The 24586-nt window shown below is 34.8% G+C and overlaps 2 protein-coding genes and 1 pseudogene across 2 annotated transcripts; all 3 read right to left on the reverse strand.

Moving 5' to 3' along the window:
• Positions 1 to 1288: 1288 nt before the first annotated feature.
• On the reverse strand, positions 1289 to 2227 carry LOC131395620 (olfactory receptor 8K3-like). The gene has a single exon (XM_058527477.1). The coding sequence runs from the start codon at positions 2225 to 2227 to the stop codon at positions 1289 to 1291; it is 939 nt and encodes a 312-aa protein (XP_058383460.1).
• An 11066-nt stretch (positions 2228 to 13293) lies between these two features.
• LOC131395362 (olfactory receptor 8K3-like) lies at positions 13294 to 14244 on the reverse strand (annotated as a pseudogene).
• Positions 14245 to 22821: 8577 nt separating this feature from the next.
• Positions 22822 to 23757, reverse strand: LOC131395621 (olfactory receptor 8K3-like). The gene has a single exon (XM_058527478.1). It carries the CDS (start codon positions 23755 to 23757, stop codon positions 22822 to 22824), a length of 936 nt encoding a protein of 311 aa, XP_058383461.1.
• Between the last annotated feature and the right edge of the window lie 829 nt (positions 23758 to 24586).

Below are 24586 nucleotides of genomic sequence, written 5' to 3' on the forward strand. Positions count from 1 at the left end.
TCCTGAAAGAGGAATTATCAAAACAGTGCTGTCAAAAAATGAATCCTAATGAAAATATAATACACATCCATGTGAATCAAATTAGAAGAAAGTTAGATGCATGAAAGACAGGCAACAAACCTAATTCACCATAGAGTAGACTCCCTATGCAAAATTATAAAAACATTTAGAACTTGACTTTTAAACAAGAATTATTCTTATTTTTCAGGAAAATGGGAAAAGTAATATCCATAAGACAAAAACAGACATTTAAGACTCAAGATCAGGGCCAGCCTCGATGGCCTAGTGGTTAAGTTTGGCACATCGTACTTCATCAGCCCAGGTTCGGGTCCCAGGTGCAGAACTACACCACTCATCTATCAGTGGCCATGATGTGGTGGAGGCTCAGATAAAAATAAAAAAGGAGAAGATAGGCAACAGATGTTAGCTCAGGGCGATTCTTCTTCAGCAAAAAAAAAAAAAAAAGAAAAAAAGAATCAAGATCAAGCTGGTAAAAAAAAATTGTAAAAAACAGGAAACTTCCATGGGAGACCTCAAGAAATTAAGTTTAATTGATATGTCCACTATTATAGATAAAAGGCCTGATTTAGACAAAATGAGACGCAGTGCAAACCTTCTGAGTTGCTGAAATGCCAAGTGTGTTGAGTTAACAGGTTCTCTAGGGCTCATATGTGAAATAATGGCACCAACGAGATAAGAACAGGACCCTAAGATCCCCACATGGAATGGGAACATTTGAGCAATCTCAGATGACTGTTGACTTCAAGTCATCACACTACAATGAGCCTCCTCAAAACCACAGTCAAGTGTGATCTTAACACACCACATAGAAGAGTATGAAGACCAAAACAGAAGAAATATGCTTGCACAAACACACACCCATGCACAAACACACACATAGACACTAGCAAGTTTATTCTAAAGGTTGAGAATAACAACAAAGTCATGTGAAATTCCCTTCTGTACCTACTATTCTTCCTCACTCCCACACAGCATACCCACTCTCCTTGCCTGCTCTTATGGTCTATAGTCCCCAACCCATTCTACTGTACTATAGGATTTACTTAGTTATTATGTTTACATTTCATCTGTCCCCCTTGAAGAAGGCAAAGATTTTTACTGGTTTGTTCACCTGTGTATTGATTGCACTTAGAGGTGTGACTGGAACATAGAAGACAACCTCTAAATATATGATGAACTTATTTGTATTTGGTTTTTCTTCTGAAGGCACACACAGTAAGGCTAAAGTCATAATCTAATTTATAGGAATCACATTAGACAGTGAACTTTAAAAAAAGATATTGCATAATTTTTTCGACAGCTTACGTAGGGCATATTTAACATCTGTGTTCCTCAAGCTGTAGATCAAGGGATTTAACATGGGGATAACCAGGGTGTAAAATATGGAAGCCACTTTATCAGCGTCAAAGGAATGAGTGGACTTGGGCCACACATACATAAATATTAAAGTCCCATAGAACACTGTGACCACTGTCAGGTGGGATCCACAGGTGGAAAAAGCCTTGCACCTACACTCAGCAGAATTCATCCTGAGAATGGCTCTGAGAATGAGCAGGTAAGACACAAGCACTATCAGAAGGGATGACAAATTAAAACTCGCCAATATCAGAATAATCATTTCAATTCCATGTGTGTTTGAGCAGAGCAAAGATAACAAGGGGAGACAGTCACAGTAGAAATGATGGATGACATTGTACCCACAGAAGGACAAGTTAAAAATCTTTATGGTGATTAAAAGAGAAGCAAATGTACTATAAAGATATGGAATTGCCACCAGCACCCCACATACGCTTTGGGACATGATGACTGTGTAGAGCAGAGGGTTACAGATGGCCACATAACGGTCATAGGACATTGCCGATAGAATAAAAAGTTCACTAACAATGAACACAAGAAAGAATGCCAGCTGTGAGGCACAAAAGTAATAAGATATTGTATTTTGATCCACGACAAAATTTACTAACATTTTGGGGCCCACAGTCGTTGAATAACCAATATCGGTAAAAGCCAGGTGTCTGAGAAAGAAGTACATGGGTGTTTGTAGCCTGGAGTCCATCTTGCTGAGGATGACGATGCCCACGTTGCCCACCACTGAGATGACATAGATGATGAGGAAGAGCCCAAATAATGGAGCCTGCAGCTCTGGGTGGTTTGTGATTCCCATGAGAATGAATTCATTTAGGACTGTTCGATTGTGCTTTTCCATCCAGATTTAACAGAAAACCTATTCTGGATAGAGAAATCAGCATAGTCAATAGCTTTCATGTGCTATAACATGGTAATTTTTTAGCATACTAAGTTGGAATACATAAAATAAATCCAAATTTACCGTTTAGACTCTAATAAAATAAACCACTTTCTGCAACTGAAACATGCATTTAGTAATAGAAACCGAGATAGAGATAGGGACAGAGTTGAAGACACAGGGAAAATTTGTCCCCCAATAGACATTTGACAATATTCGGAGGAATTTTAGTTGCCTCAACCGGAAGACGGATGCTACTGGCATTTAGTGATTAGAGTCTAGTGATGCTGCTAATTATCCTGCTATATTTGGGAATCCCCCCACAACAAAGAATTATACACCCCTAAACGCCAATAGTGCCAAGGTTGGCAAACCCTGATACATGTTTAGATATACATATAGATATATGTATAGCTATAGATACAGACAGATATAAATGTAGGTAAAGGAAGCAAAAATTAAAAATTGTAAAAACTTTAGGCATTAGGTTACAGGTGTTTGCTAAACTTTTTGGTTTTTTATATAATGACAATTACGTAATTACATTTACTGAGTTATGATCACATAACTTGACAATACATATATTAATTACATAATAGATTTTTTTTAATCCAAATTTCAATTATGTGTGGAAACATTTAGAAGCCCCTACTTTAATAAACATTCCTCTGAAAGCCATTATGCCTACAGGTGGTACAGGATGAAACAACACACAACTGATATTTGATAGAGGTGTGTAAACGAGGAAACTCTAAAAGGTGATAGTAGAGATTATTTGTCTTTATATAGGGAAGTATAGATAAGCAGATATAGTCTCTGCTATACCTATATTTGTGATATATACAAAGGTGTACTTTGGGCAAATGATGAAAGGTTTCTTAATATCTGTACACAATAGCAAAATCAACTCTTTCTGGTAGTGTTGTTGGAAAGATAATTGAGAATTACATGTTTCAATGTGTTTATGGTGCCTGGAAATATGACTCAAATATCAAGTACATATGGGTTATTTTGTGTTTGTTTTTATTTATTTATGTGGAGACAATATGTTTCCTGAAATGGATTATCTTTACATATGTATATATGCATTTTTTGTGTGTAGCTTAACTTCTTTGTCATGAGTATGAAGATGAATAGATGGAGTAGTGTGTTATCCAGGTAAGTGTCCCCAGTGCGTCCCCCTCACTGTATTCTACAACATCATACTGACAAGATAAAATACACAAATATATATATGGACTCCACAATGTTATTTTAAGTCTATCTGCACGTTACCACCACAAAGAACTCCTCCATAGTATGTTATAACATTTAATGCAGACCTGAGTAAGTATAATGAAATAAAGATGCATATAAATATCCTCAATAAGCCATCAATTAAAAAAAAATACCAGAGTAATACCAGAGTAAAATGAGGATGGCAGGCTAAGGTAAAAGATTTAGTAGTTCGAAAAATTGTATCTATGCTTCCTTAAAAAAAAAGAGAAAGAAATAGAATTGATCTTGACTACAGTGAAAGTAGCAGTGTCAGGAGTCTCTGTGTGAGCTCTAAGAAAACAAATAGAAAAATACAGCATTTATAACACTGTATCATAAATGTGTTTGCAGGAAATCCACACTTTCTCACATAAAACATTGTTTATAAGATTGTGAGCTTCTGATTTCCTACCCTGTCCCCACGTACACACCCTTCTACGTCAGAAATACTGAACTACGGTTAGGAAAAAGTGTTTAAATCAATGGAATAAGAAACAATATAAATTTTTGCAGGGTGTAATGATGGAAAGCTAAAGAAAACAAATCTCATTGGTAAATGCTGATTTCCTATAAGATGAGGGAGGATAGAAGGGCTAAGGGCTTTCTCTCACCAGCTTTAGAGTTCTATGGAAAGCATCAAATTACTTTTTCATTGGTTACTCTCTGTGTTGATTATCAGATTATTATTTTTTAAAACTATACTCTTCAAGAAAATTATATCTGCTTTCTGTCAGATTCCACTGGAAACTGAACATGCCGTACATTGTACAATCACTATAAAACTTGGGACTTAAAATCTCCTAACGTCCGAAAATTTCTTTCCACATCTCAATGTAAGGTGGAAAACCCCATTTTGCTCATCAAGAGATCAGAAAAATACACATTTATGCATTGATTTAAATTAATTATTACAATATTTTTGAGCAGGGAATAAGAAAAGCCTAAAGTCACTAAATGACTAAGGATTTGGAAAGACATCCAATTAGAAACTAAATACCTGCAGTTTTATAATTCTGCCATAATTTTTACTCTTTTATTCCTGACTCTTTTGTTAGGCTTTCTTGTCTCTTGGTTTTGTTTTCTATTATTCATATGAATAATTAATTATACGAAATATAAATACTACATAAGCAATATGGTACTGACATTTCAAAGATGCTTATTAGCATTTGTGAAAATATTTGAACAATTAATCTGAAGAAATGAAGAGCAGTTCTATTCTGCTCATGCATTATCAAAAGCAGAATGCGCACAGAAGTGAATCAGAAATCCTAATATTTTGCCATGTTTTGCCATAGAATAAAGGTGTTCTTACACATGTCACCAAAACTATTCAGATACTAGTAAAACATGGCACCACATGAAATAGCTTGTTTACCTGTAATGAAACCTCTGTCTTTGCTCCCCGTGTGCTTCATAACATGGCAGAGTGAGGGCAATTTATGGATTTTTTTTCCACCTTCTGATACTCTCCCTGAGGAGATGCCAAGCAATTATTGATTATTCCTGAAACATTTGAAAGCTTAACAGAATGCAAGAGGAGTGTTGTATAATTGTCTAAAACAAATTGTATTTGCCAGCAAGTGAGGAAGATTCATTCATTTGTGTATTACATTCCTACCTGTTACTCTTGATTAACTTTCTTCTTTTTTCTATTTTGATGGTTAATTTTTGTGTCTATTTGGCTAGGCTTGGTGCCCAGCTGTTTGGTCAATCACAATCTAGATGTTATTATGAACATTTCTTTTTAGATATCATTAACATTTAAGTAAATAGACCTTGAGTAAAGCCAATTACCCTCCGGAATGTGGGTGGGCCTCATCCAAACAGTTGAAGCCTTAAAGAGCAAACACTGAGGTCCCCCAAGGAAAAGGAAATTCTGCTCCAGACTGCAATATGGAAATTCTACCTTAGTTTCCCACCTTTGTGCTCGAGCCTGCAGTATCAACTCTTGCAGCGCCAGCCTGTCCACAGATTTCTGCCTTGCCAGTCCCGACAACCACGAGTCAATTGCTTAAAAATCTCTGTCTTTATAAACATGTCTAAATATAATCTCCTTTTGCTTCTGTTTCTCTGAAGTATCCTTATTAATACAACCACATGGGGAAATGGATTCCTACATTTTATCTTCACAACAAGCTTGTCAGTATTCGTCCACTTCTACAACGGTCTCCTCAAATGGGTGACATAATGGAGACATTTTTAAATGCTGTCCTACTGCATTACTGAAATGATTAGATGAACTAGACATAATAATATATTGTGCATATAACATCTCGTTTCCTTAATTTTGGGGGATTATTGTTTTTTTTTTTTCTTCTTTTCTTTTTGACCATGGGGAGAGAAATTAGCTACCCCTACTTCTCATCCTCATTTTGTAGTAAGTTGTCATCATCTGTTAAGATCTTCTCTTTCATCGTATTTGCCTGTATTACAATTCAAGATTTCCTGTTTTTCCATAACGTCTAATACTCACTCCAATTCTTCTTGTCTACTTTAACACATACTCTACTGGGTTTGCTAAATAGCCTGCATGATCAATATATTCTGCAACAATGTATTATTTTGTGTCTATATGTTTTGCTGTGTTATTTTGCCGTAATAAATTGCATTGTTGCATTTTAAATCACTTTAATTATTTGTCATGTATCCATGTTGTGACTTTTTTGGCTTCTTTCTTCATTGCAGTCAATAACATATAACAAATATCGTGGATCTATTCATTATTGGCAGATGTCTGTTTTTCTCCAACCTCAGTTACCACCAACACTACTGCCACATACAGTTCAATGAAAAGCCTTGAGCTCGCCATGTTAATACGTTGTGAACAAAATTATCCACGATGATTATTTTACATATCTGTCTCTGTGTGTGTTGATATGCATATACAACACTTACATCTATATGCATACCTACACATAACGCACACACAAAAAATGAGACCTGTTGATAAGAGAAAATATAATGAGATTTAATTTTGTTAAATATTTCAGATTGTTTGTACCAATACCCTCTTCCACCACCAAATAGATGAGGTTCTTAGATCTTCACATGTATGACAGGTGCCTGAATTACATTCTCTCTTGTTAATTGAATAGTGTTGTAAAATGTATGCGTCTGTTATTGACTTTTTCCTTATTTTTGGTTTGATTTATTGGCATGTTTGGTAATTATGTAAAACAGCTTTATACAGTTGTCATTAAAAAAATTGCACAAATATAAAATGTAAAATTTCATTAGTTTTGACATAAGTATGCATCTGAAAAATCAACAAAACAATCAAGATAATGAACATATCCATCGCCGCCAGAGTTTCTTTGTGTCTCTCTTATGTAATATTTCCATTCTACCCTTTCTTACCCCATATTGTCCCAGATGGCCTTAGATTTAATTATTTTTTACTTTTTGTTTTGGGATAGTTATACAATTATGAGAAGTTGCAAAAAAGAGCAGAAAAAATTGTGAAAACTTGTATACAGTATGATATTATGATCATGAAATTAACATTGGTATAATCCACTGACTTTGTTCAGATTTCACTAGTTTTGCACGCACTCATTTGTGTGTTTGTGTGTGTGTCTATATATATATTTCTATGTGATTTTATCATATGCGTATGTTTGTGTAACCACCACAGCAGTCAGTTGCAGACTTAGTCCATAACTACAAATGTCCTTTATGCCCCTCCTTTATAGCCACACCCTCTTCCCTTTTCTCATTCTCATGTCCTTAACCCTTGTCAACTACTAATTCATTTTCCATCACTATAATTTTATCATTTGACCAATGTTGTCTAAATGAAATACTCTTTGTAACTGTTTGCAATTAGCTTTCTTAAGTCAACATAATTCTCTTGAGGTCCATTGTGTTTTTGTGTATCAATCATTTGTTCCTCTGTCATTGCTTTATTATTATTGTTCCTTTATTATTTCATGTGAATCATGATAAAGTATGTTCAATTGTTCACTCATTGAAAGGCATTTATGGGGGCCGGCCCCGTGGCTTAGCAGTTAAGTGCGCACGCTCCACTACTGGCGGCCCGGGTTCGGAACCCCGGGCGTGCACCGAGACACCGCTTCTCCGGCCATGCTGAGGCCGCGTCCCACATACAGCAACTGGAAGGATGTGCAACTATGACATACAACTATCTACCGGGGCTTTGGAGAGAAAAAGGGGAAAAAAAAGAAGGAGGAGGATTGGCAATAGATGTTAGCTCAGGGCCGGTCTTCCTCAGCAAAAAGAGGAGGATCGGCATGGATGTTAGCTCAGGGCTGATTTTCCTCTGAAAAAAAAAAAAGACAGAAAGACATTTATGTTGTTTCCAATTTTCAACTATTACAAATAAAACTCCTATGAACTTTTGTGCAAAGGTCATTGTATGAACATAAGTTTTCATTTCTCTGGGCTGAATGTCTAAGAGTGAGATTGATAGTTTGATTTAATTTTGAAGTTCAATTTACCAATTTGCACTTTTATGGATCATATTTTTAATGTCATGCTGATGAACTGTTCACCTGGTATTTGATACTATAGATAGATTTTCTCTAATGTTTTTGTCTAAACTTTTATAGTTTTATATTTAAGTCACAATTTATCTTGAGTTAATTTTTGTGTAAAGTTTAGGTCAACATTCTAATTTCTTTTCTTTCTTTATCAATTTTTTTTGCCTATGGACATCTAATTGTTCCAGTACAATTTCTTGAATGGTTATCCTTCTTCCATTGAATTACGTTTGTACCTCATGAAAAATTAGTTGGACTTTTTCATAAGTGTCTATGTCTGGCTCTCTCTTCTATTTTATTGATATATTTATCTGTCCCTCTGAAAATACCACCCAGTCATGATAACTGTAACTATATACTAAATGTTAGCTGACTGATTCTTTCCACAGTATTTCGATTTAAAAATGTGTTTTAGCTATTCCGAGTCTTTGGCATTTCATATAAATTTTAGTATAAACTCATGTACTATCTACAAAAAATATTGCAGAGATATTATTTTGATTTTCATTAAATCAGATCAATTTGGGAAAAATTTATACCTTTACTATATTTAGTCTTCTAATCTATGAATACAAAATGTCTCGCATTTGTTTATATGTTCTTTGATGTCTTTTCTTTCTTTTTTCTTTCTTTTTTTATTTGCTATGAAAGATTCGCCCTGAGCTAACATCTGTTGCCAAACTTCCTCTCTTCTTTTTTCCTCTCCAAAGCCCTGGTACATAGTTGTATATTCTAGTTGTAAGTCCTTCTAGTTCTTCTATATGAGCTGCCAGCACAGCATGGACAGCACGGCTACCGACAGATGAGTGGTGTGGTTCCACACCCAAGAACAAAACCCTGGCCACTGAAGCAGAGCATGCCAGACTTTTTAACCACTAGGCCATCAGGGCTGGCTATCTTCTTTGATGTCTTTATTCAGCATTTTGTACGTTTCAGCAACAGATCCTGTACATATTTTGTTAGTTTCTACCTAAGTATTCATTACCCTCGGGGTGACTGTTGTGTTTTTTATTTCTATTTCATTGTTAGTATGTAGAAACCTGATTGATATTTTCTTGTTGGTCTTGTATCCTGGTACCTTGCTGAACTCACCTTTTAAGTCTAGAGTTTTTGTTTTTTGTTTCTTTTTTGTAGATTCCTTGAGATTTTTAGTACTGTGATTACTGATGTTGTTAGGTTTTAGTCTATCACATTGTTATTTGCTTTCTATTTGTCCCATTTTTGTCTACTTTTCCTATTTTTCTGTTCTATATTTTTATTGAGGACTGAAAAGCTATAATTATTTTGTTGTTATTTTAGTGTTTGCTTTAGGGTATGTGGTAGAGATATTTTCCTTGTCACAGTCTACCTTCAAGTGTAATAATACCCCTTCAAATATAAAATAAAGGGGGAGGGAGGAGGGCGAAAGGGATAATTTGGCACATGTGTGTGGTGATGGGTTGTAATTAGTATTTGGGTGGTGAACATGATGTAATCTATGCAGAAATAGAAGTATAATGATGTACACCTGAAATTTATACAATGTTATAAATCAATGTTACTGCAATAAACAAAAAATTTAAAAAAAACCAAAAAACAAATATAAAATAAGAACTTTACAATATCTAACCTCTCCCATCGTGTCCTTCATACAATTTGTTAGGTATTTTTATTATTTTTAAACAATTAATTGTCTTTGAGATATAAATTATTAAAAACCTTATATGTGGTTATTAGTTCTTACGTTCTTCATTCCTGTGTCTAGATTCAGGTTTTCATCAGGTATCATTTTCCTTCTGACTGAAGGGCTTCTTTATTATTTCTTACAGCGCAGATCTGCTGGTGATGGATTCTTTCCCCATTTGTACATCTGAAAAGTCTTTGTTATGCATTCCTTTGTGAAAGATCTTTTTCCAGGTACAGAATTCTAGGTCGACAGGCATTTTCTTTGTACTTTAATGATGTTTCTCCTATGACATCTCACCTGCAGCGCTTCAGATGACAAATATGATGTTATTCTTTTCTTTGTTTCTCTGTATAGAAAGTACCTTTTTTCTTTGACTGCTGAAGGTTTTTATTTATCATTGGCTTTGAGTAATTTGATTATGATGTGCCTTCAAGTAGTTGTCTACATGTTTCTTGTATCTGGTGGTTTTGTTAATCTTCTTGAATCTGAGATTTTTTAATTTTAATCATATTTAAAATTTTTTAACTATATTTTTCTGAATAATTTTAATGCCTCTCTTTTGGGGAGAGTTCAGTTACATGCATACTTAGTTGCTTGAAGTTCTCTTCCAGTTCTCTTCTTGCTTTTTTCGAGTTTTTGATTTTTTTCACTCTCTGTGTAACGTTTTGGATGCTTTCTATTGCTACATTTACAGGTTCACTAATCTTTTCTTCTGTAATGTCTAATCTGCTGTGAATACAATCCCATGTATCTCTCATCTTGAACATGGTACATTTTATGTCTAGAAGTTAAATTTCTTTTTTTTAATACCCTCCATGTCTCTTCTTACCATTTACACAATTATAATAACCATTTTTTGTTCTTGTTTGATATTCCAAACATACATGTAAGTTTTTGGTCAGTTCTGATTGATTGGTTATTCTGTTCATTATGGATCATGTTTTCCTCTGTCTTTGTATGCCCAGTAATTGTAAAATGTATCCCAAACATTGTGAATTTTATTCTGGTAGATGCCAGATAATTTTGTATTTTATAAATATTCTTGAGCTTTGTTTTGGGATACAGTTATTTGGAAATACTTTAATCCTTTCAGGTATGGCTTTTATACTTACTAAGGTGAGTCCAGAGCAGTGCTCCGTTTTGTGCTTATTCCCCACTATGGAGTAAGACCTTCTTGAGTGCTCCACCTAAAGCCTCGTGAATTATGAGTTTTCCTACTGTCTATGTAACAAATTGGCACAATGCCTGCCACTGTTCGAGTTGTGGGCGCTGATGTCTTTGGGCCTTTCAGGTGATTCTTTCTTCAGCTTTGGATGGTTTCCACTTGCATATGCTGATCAGCCATCTGTTGAGTAATTGAGGAGGATTCTCTGTAGAGAGCCAGTGTCCTTTCCCACGCAACTCCTTATCTTTGGAGCTCTGTCTTGCAAACTCTGGCCGTCTTGGGCTCACTGGACTCTCACCTCTGTCTTTCCACGCAAGGATTCTTCTAGACTTTGCTTGAGTTTGCCCTGTTGTCAGTGTAGCCTGGAAACTCTCTTAAGACAAGAAAGTGGGGCAATCATAGGATTCACCTCATTTGTTCCTTATCTCCCAGAGAAACTGTTCTTCATTGTCCAATGTCAATACTTTGAAAATTATTGTTTCTTACATATTACCTTTGCTTTTTTTTGTTTGTTTGTTTTAATGGGAGATTAAGTTCAGTTTCTGTTACTCCATATTAATTGGAAGCAGAAGAGTACAGACAGTCCCCAACTTTCAATGTTTTGACTTATGATTTTTCAACTTTAGGATGGTGCAAAGGTGATATGCATTTAGTAGAAACTGTACTTCAGATTTTGAATTTTGATCTTTTCCCAGGCTAGTGATGTCTGGTACAATATTCTCTAGTGGTGCTTGGCGGTGGCAGCAAGCTGCAGCTCACAGTCAGCCGCCTGATCACGAGGGTTAACAATCGATACACTTAAAACTGTTCTGTAGCCATACAATCATTGTGTTTTTCACTTTCAGTACAATACTCAATAAATTACATGAGGTATTTAACACTTTTTTATAAAGTAGTCTTCATGTTAGATGATTTTGCTCAAGTGTAGGCTAATGTAAGTGTTCTGAGAATGTTTATGGTAGGCTAGGCTAAACTGTGATGTTCAGTAGGTTAGGTATATTAAATGCATTTTTGACTTAATCTTAACGTAAGCTCTGAAACTAGAATTTCCATTCTTTTTAAATAATTTTATATCCCATATAAATACGAAAAAAATATTGTTGACATTTTCTTAAAAATATGTCAAAAATCTAATCACTTCACATCCTCTGACTGTTCCCACCCTGGCTTAAGCTTTTCTTCTCTCTCAAATTTAGCATAATTAAACCCCTCATGATTTTCCATTTCCAAATCTTAGTATCTTACAGTCTATTAATTGCACAGCAGTCTCAGCTGTCATTTAACCAAAGATAGATTAAATTACTCCTTAGCTCAAAATCTTCCAATGCTTTTTTTTAATCAATCAGAATAAAAGGCTTTTACAATGGCCTATATAGTCTAACAATGTCAAATTATATATTATAAGTCTATCATTATCTCCTCTATTTCCTAATCACAGTTTATGCTCCAACCGCCTTTGACTCTAATGTCCTTTCACAGAACAATAATATTGTCATTTAAGAACTGTTGCATTAACAGTTCTCTCTCTCCGGAACAGTCTTCCCCTAGATAGCCACATAGTCCACTCACTCAACTCTTCAAGTGTTTGTCTCAATGCCATCTTTGCACAGGGCTCTCAGACAGCCTTAATTAAAATTTAACCTCCATCTTGCCTACTTGCTCCATTTCATTTTCATATTGCTCAATTCAGTCTATCATACTGTATAACCCACTTCTCACTCCACTTTTCTTTCTTTTTGCAGAGAAAGAGTCACCCTGAGCTAACATCTGTTGCCAATCTTCCTCCTTTTTTTTTTCTCCCCAGAGCCCCAGTACATGGTTGTATATGCTAGATGTAAGTTATTCTAGTTCTTCTATGTGAGCCACCACCATAGCATGGCAACTCACAGGTGGTGTGGTTCCATGACCAGGAAGTGAACCCAGGCCACCAGACAATGAGCACTGAATTTTAACCACTAGGCCATTAGGGCTGGCTCTCCACTTATTTTCTCCTAGCCTCATAAACAGAGGGATCTGGGTTGTTAAACTTATTAATATCAGTTTACTCCCTTGAATGAATCCATTTATATAACACCTATCAGGCGTCTTTGTTTGTGCCTTTTCCTGTGATAGACGGTACAGATAAAATTGTGAATGTAATATACATAGTCTGTGGCTTTATAAAAATAAATGTTTAGTGGAAGAGACATGCAAACAGGCTACATGTGAAAACATGCAGGAATGGTGCCTAATCTGGACTTGAAACTAGTTTAGGTTAATATCTGAAGTATGAGCAGGAGTTAGCCGTTTGTTGGTGATAGATTTTGATTTGAAAATAATGAATACATTTCTTTATTTTCATGTTTATCACATGCTGATTCTTGCCTATCCCGTGGAGGCAGCAGTGCAAGGTTAAAATGATGATAGTTATTGGATACTTTAGCTAACACATCATTTGTTAGTGTATCTTACAGTTAATTTTAAATAGAATCTTTGCATACATATTCCAAGTTCTATGTAGAGCGATTTTCACCTCTTTGTTCCTCAGATTGTAGATCACGGGATTCAGCACGGGTATTACCAGAGCATAAAATGAAGAGGCCATTTTATCAGTGTCAGGGGAATGACTGGACTTGGACTGAACATACATAAAGTACAGAGTACCATGGAATATGACAACCACTGTCACATGAGATCCTCAGGCAGAGAAAGCCTTGTGCCTGCCTTCTGCAGAGTTCAAACTGAGGATAGTGACAAGGATCAGCATGTAGGGCACAAGGACTGTCAGAAGAGATGAAACCAAAGTAAAAACTGAAAAGGTGAGAATTATCAATTTAATTTCATGTGTGTTTGAGAAGAGTAAAGATATCAATGGCAGACTATCACAGGAGAAATGCTGGATGACATTATAGCCACAAAATGATAAAATGAAAATTTTTCAAGTGGTCAACAAAAACAAAGAGACACTGCATAGTTAGGGTATTGCCACCAGCAGCTGACATAATCTCTGTGACATGATGACTGTATAGGGCAGAGGGTTACAGATGGCCACATCGCAGTCATAGGCCATTGCTGACAGAATGAAAATTTCACTAGGGGTAAACAGACTGAAGAAAGTGAGTTGGGTAGCACACCAGTTATAGGAGATTGTATGTTGATCTACAGCAAAATTTTCTAGCATTTTGGGTCTTATAGCTGTTGAATAACTGAGGTCAGTGAAAGCCAGGTGTCTGAGGCAGCAGTACATGGCTGTTTGTAGCCTGGTGTCCATCTTGGTGAGGATGATCAAGCCCGGGTTACCCACCAATGAGACCACATGAACAATGAGGAAGAGTCCAAATAGCTCAGGGAGGTCTATGATTCCCATTAGAATGAATTCATTCAGCATTGTTATATTGTGTTTGTCCATACAAGAAATCTATACTGGGAATAAATATAAAAACAATCATTAATTTTCATTAGTATGACTAGATTACCATTGTAATACATGACTAAAGGCTTAAATATGTCATTTATGGCTTGTTGCTTTAATTGGCTACTCCAGCACCTGGTAACTCAATTCTCTCTCTGCCAGCTCAAGCTAAGCTCTTGATGGTTACTTAGATATGACACCAAAACCGGAAACATTAAAGGAAAAACAGATAAATTGGACGATATCAAAATTTAAAAAACAAACTTTTATGTATCAAAGGACATTGTCAAAGAATGAAAAGATGACCCACACAATGAAAAAAATTACAAATCATGTATTTGGTGAGGGTCTAGAATATAGCATATGAAAAGGACTCTCACAGGTCAACACCAAAAACAGAAAAGCCAAATTAAAAAACAAACAAAAGACTTGAACAGATATTCCTCACAGAAGACAGACAAATGGCCGATAAGTACATAAAAAAGTGTTCAACATTATCAGCTAGCAGGTAAATGCAAATCAAAACCACAATGAGATACTACTTCAGACCCCTAGGATGGCTATTAAAAAAAGGAAAATTACAAGTGCTGACAAGGGTGTGGAGAGATTATAACTTTTATACATTGTTGTTGGGAGTGTAAAATGGTACAGCCACTATGAAAACAGTTTAACAGTTACTTGATAAGTTTACCATAGAATTACTATTATGACCTAGCAATTCCACTCCTGGATATATATCCAAAAGTATTAAAACCCAGAGGTGTTCATACGAAAACTTGTAGGTAAATGTTCATAGCAGCATTATTCATGATAATAAAAAGGTAAAACAAACCAAAAGCCCATCAACTGATGAATGTATAATAAATGTGCTATATCAATACAATGGAATATTAATAAGCCATAGAAAGAAAGAAGTGTTGATAGATGCTACAACATGAAGGAGCCTGTAAAACATTATGCTAAGTGAAATAAGCCAGGTATAAAAAGCCACATATTGTACAATTCCATTACATGAAATACCCAGAATAGGAAAATCCAGAGACAGAAATCAGAGTAGTTGTGGCTTCTTCAGGAACACTGAATTAATTAACAAGAGACAATATATCTAGGGACATAATTTTAGTGGATATAAAAAGCATTATAAATGTCATCTGACTGAATAAATGAGAGGTTGAAAAACTGTGCTCTTTTCTAAATCCCTGCTAGTAAATACGAGCTTATCTATATGTGAGAAACAAGATACGAGATAGTTTTCTCACCATCTTTAGAATTCTATGTAAAGCACTGAATTCTTTCTTTACATGGTTCTACTTATATTTACATTATTTCATATGATTATTGAAGATGACCTGGTTCTGATCTTTTATTTTTGTGAGGAGCACCAGCCCTGAGCTAACATCCAATGCCAATCCTCCTCTTTTTTTGCTGAGGAAGACTGGCCCTGGGCTAACATCCATGCCCATCTTCCTCCACTTTATATGGGACGCCGCCACAGCATGGCTTAACAAGCGGTGCGTCGGTGCACACCCGGGATCCGAACCGGCGAACCCCGGGCCGCCACAGCGGAACGTGTGCACTTAACCGCTTGCGCCACCGGGCCGGCCCTGGTTCTGATCTTTTAAACCTGATATTTTTTTTCTCTGAAGACTCTCAAAATATATAAAAAATACAATAGGCAGAGCTTAGCATTGGACCTTCACTATAAATCCACCCTAACTGTAGAGGTTAGAAAAGTTAAATCATTCCCCAGCCCCACCCCACCCCTGTGAGATCCAGCTTTCAATGCTAAAATAAGTGATAATGTATGTAGTCTACAAGAAGACATCAATAAAATATCCATTTAAATATATATATATTTAAACGCCAAAGTAATTTTGGAGTGAGAATAAAGAGACTTTCAGAAAGAGCTATTAAATAATAAGGAGTGGAAAAATACTGTAATTTTAGATAAAACACACATTCTTGTTTTATAATTTCACCAAGATTTTTCTTTTTTTAAATCTGTTGGTGCGGATTTTACTCTTAGTTCCAATATCTATTAATGTACCTTTGGTCATTCAAGGGACAGTTTGATGACATTTCAAAGACTCTTCCAAGACTTGTGAGGAAAGAGGGGCAGGCGGTCCTCTTACTAATCACACGTTCTGGTCTGATGGAGACTCTATGAAGTGAAATAGATACTTTAATACTTTGCTTTAGCTTCACCTCCAGCTAAAAGCGGTGAATTGTAAATGACATTGCATCTTTCAATGATATTGGTAAATCTGGGAAACATATAGCACATTTGGAAAAGAGAAATTTCAGGAATTTTAAAAATATTGATATAATCCTTTTAATCTAGAGCTAACTGGAAAACACTATGGAAATCTGTTATTATTTGAGGTTAACAATTCTGAAACAAATCTGATTAACTACAAATCACAATATCATGTATGACATCTTGATTAAGGGTCCAAGTGAAAGAAAATAACCATGAAAATTTTAAGGTCTTGGAAGTGGGGTTTATTTATTTATTTATTTATTAGTGAGGAAGATCGGCCCTGAGCTAACATCTGCCAATCCTCCTCTTTTTGCTGAGGAAGACTGGCCCTGGGCTAACATCCATGCCCATCTTCCTCCACTTTATATGGGTCGCCGCCACAGCATGGCTTGCCAAGCTGCGCATAGGTGTGTGACCGGGATCCAAACCTGCGAACCCAGGGCCGCCCGCAGCGGAGTGTGCGCACTTAACCACTTGCACCACCAGGCCGGCCCCAAAGTGGAGTTTATTAACAACACTAATTCTCTTTTCAGAGGTTGCATTTTTTTTTGCTATTCAAAGAATACCAAGTAACTGCATCAAAGTAAAAGTCTAGCTTTCATAAAAAATCATAATAAAGATGTTTACAACATCATACTAGCCCAGATACTTCAGTTATCAAAGCAGACTGTGAAAAATTTGGCTAAATCACCGACATAGGGTATTAGAGACTACAGTTTAAATGGGAGATGGGGCCTCGAAGAGTCACTGGAACTCGGAGAGTTAGTCACAGAAACAGGTGCAGTCTACTCACCTCTAACGAGGTATCGCTCTGTGCTCCCCCTGTGTTCCTAACATAACCCAATAGGAATTTATGGGTTTCTTTCCAATTTGTTAATTATGCCTAATGTATTTGAAAGCTTCAAACAAAGCCAATGGGATATCTGATAATTATACAGCACATCTTTATATTTCTATGCAAATGAAGTCATGTTAAGATACCTTGTGGTATACATGTGGAAAGATACCTTTCCACAGTTTCTCTTCATTAATTCTTTCTTACTGCAACCCGGAAATACGGAATCAAAACATTGTACCTGTAGGACAGGTGTTTTAGTTTTTCTTTCAACTCTTAATCATCTTCTTTTAATACAGTGGCCTTTTATGACTTCATGGCTGAGGACAAAATGGAGAAATGTTTGAACAATGCTTATTGCATTGTTTTAAAAATTCACAGGGGAAAATAACATATGTGTGTAACTGTTTTCTCCTTTGTGGTGTTTTAACTTATTATTGAAGCATAATGTACATATTAACAAATGCATACAGCATAAATAAATTTTTACAAACTTACCACATCTGTGTAATCAGAATCCAAATTAAACAGCAATTACCACAAAAATAAAATAAAACATTATCAGGACCCTAGAAGAATCCTTCGTTCTCCTTTCTACCATAAACTGTCCCCTTATACACACACACACACACACACACACACACACACACAAATGAATAACCACTATTCTGACTTTTAAAAGCATAGATATTTTCACCTATATTTGTTACCTTGTGTAAAAAAATCCTATACATGTTATTTTTTTGTGTCTGGGTTCTTTCACTTAATATATTGTTATAGGTAGTTTTAGATTACTCATTCTCATTTCTGTGTACAATCCCACTTTATGAATATACCACAAATTATTTATCCATTATTCTATTGTTGAATATTAGAATTGGTTCCAGTTTGGAGGTTTTATAATCGGTGATATTATAAACATTCTAATCCATTCCAGGATTTGATGAACATAAAACTTTTTGTTTGCATTTTGGGTCTTTATAAAATGATAAAAATTGGCTTTTGTCATGTATTTATTAAAGACAATAATTGATAGTTTCCAAAAAACTGATATATACAAAAATTTCCTGATAATGGTAATCAAAAACAGCTACTCTCACACCACTTGTGTCCACACCAATATTCAATCTAGATTGGCTTAATCTCGAGTGTATTTCTATTTGAGTATACTCATTGCACTGAAATTGCTGAGTCATAGGATACACATATTCAGCATTAATAAATACTGCTAAATGAATTTCCAGTGTGCTTATATCAACGTGCATTCCTACTAGCAGTGCAAATAGTTATGATCGCTCAATATCCTTGTCAGGATTTAGTATTTTCCATTATTTTCTTTCTAGCCATTCTGGATGGGATGTATGGGTATTCTTGAGGTGTTAGTTTACGTTATCCTGACGCTGAATGCAACTGAGAACTTTTTCATATGTTTAATGGTCATTTAGATATTTTCTTTTGAAAAGCGCTCATTCATATATTTTGTCATTTTTGTATTGTATTTTGTGTCAACTATTCATTGATTTGTAAGGGTTATTTTTATATTTTGCATGAGCCTTCTGTCAGATATATAAGTCCTGTTAGGTAGGTCTGATAAAAATACCCTCTCTCACTATGAGAGTTTCCCTTTTCACACTATTAATTTTGATGAACAGAATTTCTTAATATAGTTCATTTAATCTTTTTAAATCTTATATAGTTATTGCTTTGTGGATTCTATTTAAAAATCTGTACATATTCCATTGTCACGAAGATGCCCCACTGTGTTTTCCTCTAAAATGTTTACAGTTTGTATTTCCCAGTTACATCTTTAACCCAGGCAGAACTGGTTCCGTACAGGGAGCATGTAGAGGTCCAGATTCTTTTTTTCCCTCAAAATATACAAGTTATCTAATAGCATTTATTGAAAAGATCATTCTTTTACTTTTGGGAAATAGTGAGGCCTCTATCATAAGTTAGGTAATAGTGTACGTGTGGATCTGTTTCTGGAGTCGCTGTTCTATTACGTTGATCAGTCTGTGTGTCCTCAGGAAAATCTTTTCTTAATTATACGGCTGTAAAGAAACCGTGACATCTGGTAGTGTAACTCTTGCAATTTTATTCTCTTTCTTCAAGATTATCTTTGCAAAATTTGGTGTTTTGCCTTTCTGAATAAATTTTACAATCAGCTTCAAAAGTTCTAAAAGGAAGAAGAAAGACACAAAGAAGGAGGGAGGAAGAGAAGAAGTGGGGAGGGAGGCGGGAAGAAAGGATTGATGTTGGGATTATATTGAAACCATACATCAATCTAAAGATGTTGAACTTTCCTGCAATATTAAGATGTCCATTCCATGGACATATTTTGTATAACTTTTAATTGATTTTATATTCTTTAAAGGCTTTGTTAAATTTTTATTATGTATCATTACTGAGGTTTTAGAATTTTTATTAGATTTTTCCTAAGTTATGTTTCTTTTTTTAGTGGTTTCATAAATGTTACATTTCCTTCAATTTTATCCTCTAATTGTTGTTGATAGAATGTAGAAATAAAGTTGATTTTTCTAAATATATTTTGTATCCAGCAAATTTTCTCAATTCACTGTTCATTTCTACCAAATTATTTATAGATTTTTCTCTATGTAGTTAATCATAACTTTTAATAAAACTTTTTTAAAAATGGCAGTTTGTGATTTTCTTTCTTTATCTCTTTTATTTCTTACCTTATTGTAGTGAACCAGCCTTAATACCCAATATATAATGAATATAAATGGTGAGACTGGGTCTCTTAGTCTTGTGACCAATTTCAGATGGAAAGTTTTCAATCTTTCAGTTTACGTTACAGGTTTTATGTAGGTTTTTTAAATGTAATGATAGGTATTCATCATTATAATACGATACAGAATATTTTCACTGTTCTAAAACTCGTCTGTGCTCAACCTATTCATCCTCTCCCACATGTAGGAGTTTTATAGATATCATTTATAACATTGTTTTTTCTATTCTGCTCTGCTAGACAGTTTACTACAAGTTAGTGTTGATCTTTATCATAAACTTATTTTGTTTTTTCTTTTAACTTAAAACAATGTTAATTTATGTAATTGGTTTTCAAATATGAAATCAGCATTGCATTCTTTCTTGCATGCAGTACTTTGTTAACTGTATAACACATTCTAAAATGAAATGTATAACTTGTATAAAGTGCCCATATGTGATGAGTACAGCTCAATATCCTTTATATTTGTATTTATGGGTGTAAGTTTGAGAGAGTCTGCTGTTTTTCATTTAATATTATATCCATTTATCTCCCTCCTCCTCCTTTTCCTCCTCCCTCTTCTTCTTCTTGCATTGCTGTGCAGAATACATTTTTTGAAAATGCCATTATATATTCACCCATTCTACCCCTGAAAAGGATTTAACATCTATGATGACTACATCTTCAAAAATTTTCTGTTACTCAACCCCCCATGGACATAAAAACTTAATGACAGAATTGCTGCATCATAGAGAATACACATACTAAAATTTAGTATTTACCACCCTTTTCTCCCCAAAGTTTTTATAGGAATGTACAATCTCTCAAGCAAGTAAAAGAATTTTAATTTCTCCACCTTCTCATCAACATTTTAAATTGCTGTTCAAACAAACTCTTGAATTTTAGCTATCCTGGTGGATGTGTAGTGATTTCACAATACAGTCTTAACTTGCATTTGTGTAATGATTAATGAGTTTTTTGAATACGCTTATGTATTTTTGGCTGTTTTGATATCCTCTTTTGTAAAGTATTTCTTTAGATGTCTTGACCCTTTTTCCTCCATAGGTTGCCAGTTTCAATCATAATGACTTTAGAAGTTAAGCAATTTGCATTGTTTTGTTTTGTTTTGTTTTTTACAAATTACTGATATTAGTACTTTTGTAGGGTGTATGTGTTTCAAATGTGTTCTCTCAGAATTTCCTTTTCATTTTCCTATGATGTGTTTTGATCAATAGAAATTTTTATTTTGGATAGAGTGGTGTTTACCTAACTTTTAGTGTTATTATTTTTGGTACCTTGTTTAAGAAATCTTTGTTTTTCCCAAGTCATGAAGATATTAGTTTACCTTTCTTCAAGAAACTTTGTGGTTTTAGCTGTCATAATTATCTTCATAATACATCTCAATTAATTTTTACATATGTTGCAAGTAAATGACTAAGGTTCATGTTTTACACGGGAAGCCTCGTTGAACTCGGTCAATTTTCTGAGAAACCGCCCTTTCCTCACTACATTGCAGTGGAGCTTTTGCTTTAAATCAATTTAAATTACACATGAGTCTATTTTTGATCTTTATTGTTATTTATTTTATTTGTTTGTCTGTCCATATGTGCACTAATGACAGAATTTTTTAAATAACCTAGATTAATTAAAGGAATTGATATCTGTTACTGGAAGTCCTTTGTGTTCTTTCTTCTTCTAAGATAGTGCCCTGGTTATTCTTTACTCTTTGCATTTTCACGTAAGTTTTGATGTCAACTTTATTATTTAAAAAAATGCTATTGGAATTTTGATTGTTACTGCATTAAATCTGTAGGAAAATTTAGGGAGAACTCACCACATGACAGCATTTATTTCTTCCAAATAATGGACATGATATATTGCTACATTTATGTCTTCTTTGATAACTCAGTAATGTTTTTGTAGTTTCTAGCAATGAACTCACACAAATTCTTCATTAGATTTTTCCCATGTACTTTACAGATGTTTTTCTAACTGATAGTTTAAAATTTCATTTTTACCTTTTTTTGTTAGTATATAGCAAAATAATTGATCTTTTATATGCTGACCATATATCCACTAACCTCGCAAAATTTACTTATTACTTATAATATTTTAGCTTGAAGATTCTTTTGAATTTTTAATGCACACAACTACACCACTCAAAAGAATTACACTTTTATTTCTGCTTCCGCAAGCATTTACATGTTCACATATAATAATTTAAAAGAAATCTGAGATGCCACCCACCACAAAGGAGATACAAGGAAACTATCATCAATGCAGATATTTTGATGTATTCTTCATTGCTGTATATATGCCCAGCACATAGAAGAGTACGTGTCATCTTCTATATGTCAGTATACCAGTATGATGGGCACTGGTATTTAAATGGTGCATGAGACACAAAGAAAATATTTTATTAAACAACACAAGAATGCCTTTTTAAAAACATTATCTAATGGGAGATGCACTAAGAAAGACTTCCCTTCAATTGTAACATAAGCACTTGGCAATGTGAGAACAGTAATGCAGACTTCAGTCTCTTGTACTGAAACTTGAGGACAAAATCAAAGTTGATACCAGAAGGATAACTGCTTGAACATCTATAAGTAGAAAATAAAAAAAACATTTCTAGTTTCCCATGCCTTTTACACATTACTGCTTTCTAAAGTCTTGTTATATATAATAAACAGTTGTCTAGAACCTAATTTATTGTATACACATTCTCTTTTTATCTTTATATAGGGAGTTTCACAGATTTTTCCATATCCTATTCAGGGCTCCTTTTACCTCTTTGTTCCTCAAGCTGTAGATAATAGGATTCAGCATGGGTATTACCAAAGTGTAAAATACAGAGGCCATTTTATCAGTATCAAAGGAATGACTGGACTTGGGCTGCATGTACATAAAGAGCAGAGTTGCATATAATACAACTACCACTGTCAGGTGAGATCCACAAGTGGAGAAGGGCTTGTGTCTGCCTTCTGCAGAGTTCATCCTGAGGATGGCCTTAAGGATCAGGATGTAGGACACAAGGACTATCAGAATAGATGAAACCAAATTAAATGCTGAAAAGAACAGTATCATCAACTCAATTTCAAGTGTGCTTGAGCACAGCAAAGTTAATAAGGGAAGACTGTCGCAGTAGAAATGACTAATGACATTATAGCCACAGAAGGAGGAAATAAAAATCTTTATGGTGGTTATCAGAGAGAGAAAGGCACTGTAGAGATAGGGGACTGCTACCAGCACCCAACATACCCTTTGTGACATGACTACTGTGTAGAGCAGAGGGTTACAGATGGCCACATAGCGGTCATATGCCATTGCTGACAGAATGAAAAGTTCACTAATGATGAACAAGATGAAGAAAGCTAGCTGTGTAGCACACCAATTATAGGGGATTGTATTTTGATTAACTACAAAATTTACCAACATTTTGGGTCCCACAGCTGTTGAATAACCAAGATCAAGGAGAGCCAGATGTCTGAGAAAAAAGTACATGGGTGTTTGTAGCCTTGAGTTCATCTTGGTGAGGATGACCATGCCCAAGTTTCCCACCACTGAGATGATGTAGATGATGAGGAAGAGCACAAATAATGGAGCCTGCAGCTCAGGGCGGTCTGTGATTCCCATTAGAATGAATTCTTTCAGCACTGTGTGATTGTGTTTGTCCATCCAGGCCATTATGGAAAATTACTGTGGGAAGAACCATCAGAAGAGTCACTGGGTTTCAGGACCTATCATCAGTTAAACTTTTAGTATGCAAAATCATTATGTGTAAGGCAAATCTAATCTTTTTTAGCTGGAGTGATTTAAAATAAGACCCACCTCCATCATTAAACCTAGAACCAAATTTAGAAACCATTACTGCCTAAGATATATAGTAGCCATTTTATTTTTTGTGCCACATACAGCTTATCATTACAAGGTATATACGGTCCCTTTATGGTTCTGTCAACAATATATCATTAGAAAAGTTTGGCCTAGAGTGAGAATCCTGATATTTTTTCAAAAATGTTTTTCATTTAAAATACATATAATTAGTTAAAACATATCAAGTTTTAGAAGGAATTATATTAAAGAGGAATAGCCCTCTGCTTCCTGTCCCTGCAACCTCAGTCCCAATCTCCAAAGAAAACCACAATTAGCCTATTTAATAGACTTTGATTTACTCCTCTTCGTTATGATCCCACATATCTAAGTGATATTCTCATTCCACTATCCATTTGATGTTTTAAATTGTATTCTCATTCTGTTATGCTCTTTTGAGTTTTAAACATTGTTTAATGATTTTTTACAATGATGGAATATAATTTAACTACCTCACATAAGTCCCCCACATGTCCTCTCTAATGCACACAAATAACTCTTTTATTTCCTCTAGAACAGTGTATTTGAAACTTCAGTACTTGTTTGCTGATTTTTGAGGTTTCTGATTTTTACTATGTTACATATCAAGTAAGGCCTGTATCTATAATTTACTCATTCTGAGAAAGAATAATCAGCAGGTGTC

The sequence above is a fragment of the Diceros bicornis genome, chromosome 31 (assembly GCF_020826845.1).
Source record: "Diceros bicornis minor isolate mBicDic1 chromosome 31, mDicBic1.mat.cur, whole genome shotgun sequence".
Classification (NCBI taxonomy): domain Eukaryota; kingdom Metazoa; phylum Chordata; class Mammalia; order Perissodactyla; family Rhinocerotidae; genus Diceros; species Diceros bicornis.

Excerpts from the sequence above, each read along its gene's own strand:
- LOC131395620 (XM_058527477.1), bottom strand. The coding sequence starts at position 2,227 with ATGGAAAAGCACAATCGAACAGTCCTAAATGAATTCATTCTCATGGGA.
- LOC131395621 (XM_058527478.1), bottom strand. The coding sequence starts at position 23,757 with ATGGCCTGGATGGACAAACACAATCACACAGTGCTGAAAGAATTCATT.